This window comes from Arachis hypogaea, chromosome 9, assembly GCF_003086295.3.
Source record: "Arachis hypogaea cultivar Tifrunner chromosome 9, arahy.Tifrunner.gnm2.J5K5, whole genome shotgun sequence".
Lineage (NCBI taxonomy): Eukaryota > Viridiplantae > Streptophyta > Magnoliopsida > Fabales > Fabaceae > Arachis > Arachis hypogaea.
The window spans coordinates 86,020,468-86,031,602 of NC_092044.1; the positions used below are offsets into that span (position 1 = coordinate 86,020,468).

At 34.7% G+C, this 11,135-nt stretch overlaps 1 protein-coding gene across 1 annotated transcript; it reads left to right on the top strand.

Annotated features, from left to right (window-relative positions):
* The first annotated feature begins 4,137 nt into the window (after nt 1-4,137).
* On the top strand, nt 4,138-9,950 carry LOC112711157 (pyruvate kinase isozyme A, chloroplastic). The gene is made up of 6 exons (XM_025763731.3): nt 4,138-4,821; nt 5,835-5,925; nt 6,046-6,239; nt 7,443-7,564; nt 8,156-8,634; nt 9,279-9,950. The coding sequence occupies exons 1-6, from the start codon at nt 4,291-4,293 to the stop codon at nt 9,578-9,580; spliced, it is 1,719 nt and encodes a 572-aa protein (XP_025619516.1). The 5' UTR covers nt 4,138-4,290; the 3' UTR covers nt 9,581-9,950.
* Nucleotides 9,951-11,135: the final 1,185 nt, after the last annotated feature.

The window sequence follows — 11,135 nt, forward strand, 5'->3', positions numbered from 1 at the left end:
AGGTGGATTAATATCAGTGGACTAGGAATTAGATAGATTTTCATCATATGATGGTATAGTACATGATACTGGTGCTGCTGTTAAACTCAAAGACATGGGTAAGGCTGGTTGTAGTTGAACATCAATTGTGTTGGAAGGAGTATTTGACAATGTATGTTGAATGGGATGTATCTAAGGTATGAAAAGATAATGTGCTGCTATCAAAGACATCTGTAGGATCATAATTATGTAATGTAGGTTTAGTGTCTTGATTAGAATTAGAAACATATTCAAATTGATGAGAAACTTGATTATTCTTATATGGAAAGAAATTTTCATAAAAAATTATATTTCTAGATATGAAAAATTGTTTATTATTTATGTCCATCAAAAGATATCCGTTTGTTCCTGTTTTAAAGCCAAGAAAAATGTATTTTCTTTCTTTTTTATCCAATTTTTTCTATTTGCAACTAAAGTTGAAGCAAATGCAAGACCTCTAAAGATTTTGAAGTGTTGAATATTTGGCATTTTACTAAAAGAATCTGATAAGGATTTTTATTATTAATAAATGAACTAGGCACTCTATTGAGAATATGTACAGCATGAGATGCAGTATGTCTCCAAAAAATTTTAGGAACATGAGTCTTAAAAATGAGTACTCTAGTAATATTTAAAATATCTTGATGTTTTTGTTCTACAATCCATTTTGTTGAGGTGTCTCAATACATGAAGTCTGATGAATTATTTCCTATTTTTCATAAAAAGAATTCCTGATGAATTCAACTTCATTATCAGTTCTGATGTTTTTTATTTTTGTTTGAAATTGGGTTTCAATTAGTTGCACAAATTGTTGAATAAAAAAAGAAGTTTCACTTTTATTTTTCATAAAAAATAGCCAAGTAAACCTGCTTTTATCTTCTACTATTGTTAAAAAATATTTATGACTAGCAAAAGATGGAGTAGAAATAGGTCCCTAAATATCCATGTGCACTAAATCAAATAAATTGACAGATTTTGTTTGACTCAAATGAAAAGGCAATTTTCTTTGTTTTGTATAATGATATGGTTCACAATGTTCATCTTTTAATGGACATACAATAAAAGGATAACTCTTTTTCATTTCTTGTAACCTATCAATTGAGACATGTCCTAATCTACAATGTCAAGTTTCATGATTTATAATGTCTGTGATAGCAGCAACACTAACTGAATTGCTGGTGTTGACTAGTTCTCTATTCTTTGCTTCTAATTTGACATAAGTTGCATCTGTATTGAAGATATACAAGCCACCTCTTTATCTAGTATGACCAATCATCTTCAAGAAAAGGTTGTCATGTATCTCACAGTGTGCATTGTTAAATAAAAATTGACAAGGTAAAAAATTAGTTGCTTCAGACATAGATATGAGATTAAAATTAAAAGAGGGCACATATAACACATTTGTAAGGTAAAAATCACGGGTTAAAATTATAGTTCCCCTAATTGTTGCTGTGGTCTCAGTTCCATTTGGACATTTGATTAACACAGGATCTATTGTGTGATGAGAGTGAAAAGTATCAAGAGAAAAAGTAACACGTGCAGTGGCACCAGTGTCAATTATCCAGTCATGTGTGTGCAAAGAAATGTCAGAAGCTGATAAAATATGGTGTATATCTGCTGAAGGAGCTATCACTGTGTTTATGGCTTGTGTAGTTGTGTTTGAAGAGAACTATGAGCATGATCACCTTTATGTTGTTGGAATAGAGAAATCAATGCTTGTTTTTTATCTTCGGAAAACATGTTGTCTAGACTTTTATTTTTCTCCTCTTGAGTTAAACGCACATCAGGTATGTTGCCATCTCCACATGTTTTCTCAGCAACAATCATATTGTTCACATTTTCTACTCCAAATTTCTTTTGCAAATGAGGAGGAAATCCATACTTATGGTAGCAGGTCTCTATGGTGTGTCCAGCCTTCGTGCAATGAGAACAACTTCTCATCATTCCTCTTCCACTATTAACTCTGCCTCGGCCTCGGTCACGTCCATCTCTGCCACCTCGATTTGTGATACCAGAATTTTCATTCAATGTCATACCAAATTCTCTGTTCTTTTCATTATCAGTTCCTCCAATATTGATAGCATTAACTAGCATCCTTTCTTCACTTTGATCTGAGTTGGTTAATTGTCGTTCTTGTTGCAAAAGTAAAGCATAGATGGAATTCACACTGGGCATTGGCACCATTAATATAATATGTGATTTCACTGTTGTGTACTGCTCATTTAACCCTCTCAAAATTCTAACAGCATGTGTCTTGGTCTCTATATTCTCTGATGATCTTCAGTCCACATGAGCATGATGCTCCACAGGCACATGATAGAATTGGTTTAAACTCATCAAGTTCTTCCTAAATTCCCTTAAGTTTAGTGAAATATGCGGTGATGGATAGATCTTCCTACTTCATCGCAAACATCTCTTCTTGAAGATCAACTATCCGAAACAAATCACCTTCATAGAATCTGTGCTTGAGATCGTTCCAGAGTTTCGAGGCCACGTTACACCAAAGAACACTCTGAAGAATTTCTGTACTTAGAGAAGAATGCAACCACGATAGTACAAAGGTGTTGCATTTGTCCCGGGCTTCATAGGATGAGTCAGTTTTTTCAGTTTTCAGAATGCTTCCATCAATGAATCTCAACTTGTTCTTCAATTTGATGGATAGCCAAACCGATCTCGCCTATGAGTGATAATTTCGAGTTGTAAGAGGAGTTTGAGTTAGTGATAAACCTAGGCTTCCATTTGGATGAAGGTAGAAGGGACTTGTCTGGTCTTGAATCGGGTTCAATGTTGATCTTCCTACTTCCGTTTGAAGGCTGACAAGTTGATTCATCAATCTTGTGAGATTTTGTAAATCACTCACTGAAAATGTTTGCAGTTGCAAATTTTTTGGATTATCCACTCCAACTTCTCGATCTGCCATGGATGTTGCAGAAGGAAGGGGCAAAGTTCACAATTCTTGCTTAACAATATTTGCAGCTCTTCCACGCTCACCGTACCATGACGAAGTCTGTTTTGAGCTGCAGATTTCTTAGTGAAAAGCAAGTTAAAGAAGAGAGAAATGTGTCTATTACATTAGTAGAAAATCACACCTTTACAGAGACAAGAAATACAGTTATATATAGCCAAAAAATAAAGAAAAAATAAAAAATAAAAATTATACTAGCTACCTCTTCATATTCTATTATACAGTTGTAATATATACTAATGTCACACAATACCAATAAAAGAGAGAATACTCGGAGTACTAGTAATATTCATACATTAATACTCTCAGCTACTCCAAATTTGGGGACTACAACAAAGTCAAGAATAAGATTCTCTCCTTAAAAGAAACTGCCAAAATAAAAGTAACCACTAAAACTTTTTGAAATTGAACCTAAATTGTTTCTTCCAAGAGCTTAAGTAATTCAATTAGAAATATACAAAAAATTTTATATCCAATATTTACATCGAACTTGTTCATCTCTACAAACATTTCTAGCAAGAGTCGTTTTTTCTAAGGCACCAATTTTAGAAATGCCGACAACCCAGAATCAAACAAGGAAAAAGAGCGCCTAAGAGAGAAAAGGAGAATCGCAACGTGCTAGAGACAGAGGAATAAAGATTTGCGTCACGTCAGAGAGAGAGAGGAAAGGAGAATCGGATGTTCCTCTTTGAATTTGGATCCTCTAACATTTGAATTTTTACTTTAGAGAGTAAAGTTTGATCTCTCACACTTGAATGATTTCTCTTTCATATTTTCTCTTAGTCCCACCTATAAAATAAATAGTGAGAGATCACACTTCTCTCTCTAAAGTGAAATTCAAAATTTAGAAGATTCAAATCCTTCATTTTTCTAGCTTCTCTATATTTACAAGAATTTAATTTTAAAGTATTAATAATGATTTTACATAATTGGCTGATTATAATTTTTTTCGATAACTATTTACGTAATCAAAATAAAAAATAATTATTTTTATTAATATATTATTAATGCATATGTAAACATAAATCGTTTATTAAAATTAAATTCTTTTTACAAGAGAATATTCACCGTGGAACACAGTAATTAGTCCCTAGCTGGAGTGCTGGAGTTTGTAACATGGATAAAATACCCAAAGAAACAGTGAATTTGAGGCATTGGATAAACAACAAAGTTACAAATCACAAATCACATGTGATTGTGTCGTCGATTTTGATTCGGAGGGCGATAACTCCCACACTCTACTTCGGTCTCTCCGCCCCCCAAGAAAAAGATACTCTTGTCTCTCTACCGTCCCCGCCACAGCCACCATGTCACACTCCCTCCAGCTCTTCGCCCCACCACTACCACCGCCACTCTCCTCCACTCGCCAAACTCCCCTCCACACCACTCCCCACCTCTCCCTCCTCCCCCGCCGCTCTCCCCACCTCCAATTCTCCCTCCGCGCCTCCTCCGACCCCTCCGTCATCGTCTCCGACAGCAATGGCGTCGCAATGTCCCCCTCCTCCGGCACCTCCGATCTGAGCTCGATCGAGGGGGACGCCGTGACGGAGGCAGAGCTCCGGGAGAACGGGTTCCGAAGCACGCGGAGGACGAAGATAGTGTGCACCATTGGGCCCGCGACGTGCGGTTTCTCGGAGCTTGAGGCTCTGGCGGTTGGGGGAATGAACGTGGCGAGGATCAACATGTGCCACGGCACGAGGGAGTGGCACAAGGAGGTCATCGATCGCGTCAGGAGGCTCAACCACGAGAAAGGCTTCGCCGTCGCCATCATGATGGACACTGAAGGCAGCGAGATTCACATGGGTGATCTTGGTGGTGCTTCCTCTGCTAAAGCTGAGGTTTATATCTTTATATCTTTTGCATGGTTCTACTTCTTCTGTTAGCGAGTTCTTACTTAAAAAACAAAAAGAATGTTTTTTTTATTACCTATTTGTTATTTTATTCTTTTGATTAATCACAATTGTGGGTTACATTGTACTCCCCCATGTCCAAAGGAAACTCCCCCTTTGTATTAGGAAGGAATTTAAATCCTAAAGAAAATGATTTCTGTACTGAAAGATCGCTTTCAAAAGGAAAAAAAAATGTTTTTTTTTTAACTCCTGAATGGAAGTTGATATGAATAATTTATCTGGAAAGCGATATCTTTTTGGAAAGAGTTTCAAAATGATTCATATGAGCATGTTTTCTGCCTCTATATGTAAACTCTGCATAGTGTGGGTGCAAATTATACTGATTATCTTTGCATTCCTGTGTGCAAAAATTGATAGAATGTTAAAAGGTCAATTGTTTCAAAAAATCATTGTTCTTCTGGAATTTATTTTATTATAATTATTAGTTTTTTTAGTTAGAAGATATCACTTTTTATCAACTTAGTCTTAGAGAAATGTACCCTTAATCTCTTTGACTGCTTTTCTGGACAATTGTTGGAAGCTTTTCTCAAGCTATTTTGCAGTATTATTAAATAATTATCATATTATACTTCCACAATGGGTTGGTCTTGCTGGTAAATAACCTTCATTCCAAATACAAAGTTAAATCCAAGAGAAACATCTTTTGCTGCGAGATTATATAAGGCTCATGTTCTTCTTGTTGAAAGAACATTAGTCCTGTAGACAATTTATCAACATTACAATGTGTGTATAAATTACTTAGTCAGAAAAGTAATGCCATATAAATTACTCGTCTGTCTTGTAAAGTTTCAGGGTTAATACTTTTTTTTCTCAACATTACAATGTGTGTAATTTGTGCAGCTTTGATTAATGCAAACTTAAACAGTTTCATAAACCTTGTTGTTTATGGATCTACTTCAAATGATGAGTTGTTGTCGTGTGCTTTGAATATTCTCGTGCAGGATGGTGAGGTATGGACTTTCAGTGTAAGAGCCTTTAATTCAACTCTTCCGGAACACACCATCAATGTGAACTACGATGGTTTTGCTGAAGGTTAATATTTCTGAATAAACTCTATACATTTAGTTTCTTTTGAGGAATTGTGTTTCTGGTTTTATTTGTCAACTGCTGCTGAAGTTGTTAGTTCATTCCTTCTAAAATATGATCTACCAGATGTTAGAGTGGGCGATGAACTTGTAGTTGATGGAGGAATGGTTAGGTTTGAGGTGATCGAAAAGATAGGCCCAGATGTCAAGTGCCTTTGTACAGATCCTGGGCTGTTGCTGCCAAGAGCCAATTTGACATTCTGGAGGAATGGCAGTCTAGTACGTGAAAGGAATGCCATGCTACCGACAATTTCTTCAAAGGTTCTCAATTCTTCAGCCTTCTCACATTGGTTGTTTTACTTATTTGCTTGGTTTTAATCGGAATGATGGAAAAACACATGGTTCATGGAATAAGAACACTTATATAATTATATTATTCACATTCACGGTTGGAAAGCAGCAAGTGGATATAGTTCTGTCGAAGTTTTGCAACTATTACTTTAGGAAGACCATACAAAATTTTGATGTTTGTTTGGCTAATTGACCCAGACAATAAAAGTCTTCAAATTGTTTGCTGACTCTCTAATTTATAAAAGGGTTCAAATTCTAATATTGTTAGTGATAGAGTTCTTTTCCTTTGATCTGTTCCATAACTCCATAAGATAGATATCAATTCCACTCCTTGAACGCTTCAGCTCTTGCCTGGATAACTTTCTTACTGGTATCTTCTGAGCTACTTGCCACTTGTATAATTTTCAGCAGTTTACAAGAATGAAATATTTTGAGCGCTTAAAGTAATCTTATTATAACCTTCTCCTAAGAAATTTTTGTTGTACCACTGTGATTCTTTAATATAGTTATGCTTGTCTTTTTGCATATATGAGTAGCATTAATTTTAATTAAGTAGCTAGAATTTGTTCCCTTGTCTTGACTTATATATGAAGTTATGATCATCCAATTCTTATTCCTGCACTACTTTTCTTCCCATTTTTTTTTCTTAGTTCAAAAATTTATTCTAGAGCATTTGAAAATATATTACAATTTGGTTGTGATGATTATAAGTGTATTGATAAGTCGGTTTCTTTTTCTATAGGGGGTTTTCAAAATTGATTATTTCCTTAAAATTAATCAAATTCAACTGCTCCACAAGATCAAATTGACTAGTGAATGCTACATGGCACTACTACTCCCCATATAACATAAGCCTTGAAGGAAACATGTTCACTGTGGTTAGGTTGATATCTATTCAAGTTAATTAGAAAGTGGTGCTTAAGGTCATAGTAACTTTGAACCATGTGATGCACATGCTGCTGGGAAATGGTTTACAATGATGCATTGTGTGGTGGGATCTACAATTCTACATTTCCATTATCATATTTTTCTTTAGGTTTTATGATTTTAACTGTATATATTGAATTTCAGATTATTGGATTTTTCATGATAAATTTCCTCGGATCAGAAAGTCTCCATACCTATTTATATTAATTTTCATTTTTCTAATTCGTCACGATTTTTGATGTCCAGGATTGGTTAGACATTGATTTTGGTATTGCTGAGGGCGTTGATTTTATTGCTATTTCATTTGTCAAGTCTGCTGAAGTTATTAAGCATCTTAAAAGTTATATTGCTGCACGATCTCGTGATAGGTATGTATTGAGAAAATTTTAAACCTGATACAAATGTATATTATTATCGTATACAAGTGACAAGTAGGATATCACTTATTTACCTGTTTGGGTTTCTTTTACCTTCGGTCTTTGGGTGACAAAATGATTTTATTGTTGTTTGTGCTTTACTTCTCTTTGTCTTAGGGATAGCTGTGAACTACATTTCATAAAATGTTTGAGAAAAAGAAAAATGAAAAAGAGCTATTGATCTCATCCAATACTTAATGTCATACTTGCAGGCTTGCAGTGTGTATCTGCATATTTTAATATCAAACATGTGGGGGATTTATTCTGTCTATGTAATTGAATATTACAGTTGTTCAACTAAAAGAGAGAGTGATTTTATTTACGGGTGTATAAAATTAATGCAAAGCTTGGACAGAAACAAGGATTTTTAGACTGTTTCCGTTAGAATAGGATATCACATTTTTGTGAAGTTACACCAGCAAGTAGGTAGAAGATTGTTTATGTCTGCGTGCACGTGCAATGTGCTCTCATTGCCTCATCCACTGTTTAGTTTTTGACTTTCATACAATGTGGAATGTGCTAAACTTGGCCTTATCAATGCAGCGATATTTCTGTCATTGCAAAGATAGAAAGCACAGATTCGCTGAAGAACTTGGAGGAGATCATTCAAGCATCTGATGGAGCTATGGTGGCACGAGGAGACTTGGGTGCCCAAATACCCTTAGAACAGGTTCCGGCTGCCCAACAGAGGATTGTTCAACTTTGCAGGCAGATGAATAAGCCTGTCATTGTTGCCTCTCAACTACTTGAATCCATGATTGAGTACCCTACACCTACGAGAGCTGAAGTAGCAGATGTTTCTGAAGCAGTCCGACAACGCGCTGATGCATTGATGCTTTCTGGTGAGTCGGCCATGGGACAGTATCCTGAGAAGGCTTTAACTGTTTTAAGGAGTGTTAGCTTGAGAATTGAAAAGTGGTGGAGGGAAGAGAAACGCTATGAAGCTATGATACTTCCCTCAGTTGGGAATTCATTTGCAGAAAAAATATCTGAGGAGATCTGCATTTCTGCTGCAAAAATGGGTAAGTAATCTTCAAATCTTGACTCTCGCTGTTTGTTGGTTTTCATTATCTTGTCCCTGCATTATGTGTGATTTGTCAATACTGCATATTTGATTGATCTGTAGCATCAGCATATACTGTCTAAGGTTGAAAAAATACTGTAGGGTATCATATTATGGCCTCCGTTTTCAAATAGTTGCTCACAATTTTGTTTTTCACAAGGAAATGTAGGTCATACTTCTTTTTTCTCCTTCCAGTTATATCCCAAGAGCTGATAGTAGTGCAGGACAAAGAATAGATAGATAATTAGAAATGAAGAGGAAGTACTGATGGTTATTTATTAATACAACTAGATTTCTGTAATGTATAGACTTTTCTAATCATGTCCTTAAACCCTGAGCATATTTTATGCTGAAATTTGAGAACGGAGACTGTAATATCCAATTGGTATATTTGATAAGGTGACAATGACCCTATAACCATGCTATTGTGGCTTTAAGAATATTAATGCTTAAAGTGACTCATGCTGATAGCACTTTTGGATAATTCATCACTGTTGTCTTCTACAGCCCTTGCTGTGTTCTTGACATTATTTGATTTAGTAAGGATCTTTTCGCCTTAGATTGCGTAATACGAATCTTAATTTGGGTTTTATTTTTTTGCAGCCAATAATTTAGAGGTGGATGCTCTTTTTGTTTACACGAAGACTGGGCACATGGCATCTTTGTTATCACGCTGCCGCCCTGATTGCCCAATATTTGCTTTTACTACCACAACATCCTTGCGAAGGCGTCTGAACCTCCAGTGGGGCCTGATACCTTTCCGGCTGAGCTTCTCCGATGATATGGAGAGCAATCTCAATAAAACCTTTTCGTTGCTTAAGGCCAGAAATCTGATCAAATCAGGCGACCTTGTTATCGCTGTCTCGGATATGTTCCAGTCAATACAAGTTATGAATGTTCCTTAAGAACTCCGAAACAACGCTTCTCTCAACATTTCCTGTTTATATTTCTATGTCGTCCCGAATTCAAAAACTTGTGATGCTGCTATAGAGGTCTGATATGGGAGCAGAAGCAACATGCAGTGAAATTCAATTGTGTTTTATGTCATTTTAATAATGAGCTTGGATTAGTGTTTCAAAAGAGTGCAACCAAAAACTTGGGAGAATTTTGTGCTTTTTTGCTTAGTTGAGTTATATTGCAGTGCATGTAGAGAGCAATATTTTACCCTTGTAAGGAACCTGAAGTTTTTGTATGATTGTATCTAATGTTATAGTTACACTGTAGCATTGCATAATTAATAAATATTTCACTGTTGCCACTGTGGGCCTTGTCAGATATGCTCATTGTTTTCATGAATCACATGAATCATACAATCATATGTTATGGCCAATTGCTTTGGTTGCTTCACATAACAATGGATTTTGGTAATTGTGATTGAAGAATGTAAGCATTCTATTGTTGATTGAGGAAGGGAAATAAAGTGTGTTAGCAAAGCAATATTCTTTGTTGTTCACGTATACTTTATTTATTTTCTTTTTATTTGGTTACTTGAGGGATAAAGCATGAAGAATGCACGGCACAATGTCATCAAGTGATTGAAGCATTAGCTAATATTTCATATTTGTATGGCATTTATTCTTGGATGAAATAAGTAATAAAGAGCTTGAATTTTACACATACGTGGAATTGTGGATGTATTAATGCTTGTTTTGAAATAACTTATGCTGGTAGAATTGAAATAGTGAAACTATGTCTCATCTATAAACGCTGTTTACTAAATAAGGAGTGTTATACTTATTGTTAGTTAAGTAGATCTTAATTTTCTATTTATTATATTTCATATCAATGATAATAATTCAGATTTAGGATTTAAGTTTACAATTTAGTATTTATAGTCTAGAGTTTAGGATATAAAATTTATTGTTTTTTTTTCTTTACCTTTAAAATAGCAACGTTAATTTTTAAGATCAGTGCAGTTCTTATTTTCTTCGAAGTGCATTAACATTTGCCGTGAAACTACAACTATGCATACTATTTCTATATTCAGATCAAGCTACTAGCATTTGGTTAAATTTAAGTGGTTTAACACTTCTTTTCCTTCTTAAAACAAAGTCTTAAATTCAATTTTTGAGAATGAAAAAAAAAAGTTATTGTAGTAAATTGATTTTTGAGTTAGATTAGTTAAAGTTTTGTCTAAGCCAACTATATATATATATATATATATATATATATATATATATATATATATATATATATATATCACTCTTCCATTACTTTTGTTTCAAAACTTGCTTTTTGAAACAGTGAGATTCATAACTGGAAATCTTAAATCAGATTCGGAAGCAAGATGATGTTGAGCTTTCTTGCATTCAAAAGGCATCCTAATATGGCAACTAATGCAAACCTGTTCGAATTTAATGAAAAGTTTGTATTATCTTGCAAGAATTTTCATGATTTTTGGCATCTGTCAAAAAATAAAATAGAATAAAATAAGAATAAGATAGGGGGGAAGTTATCTCA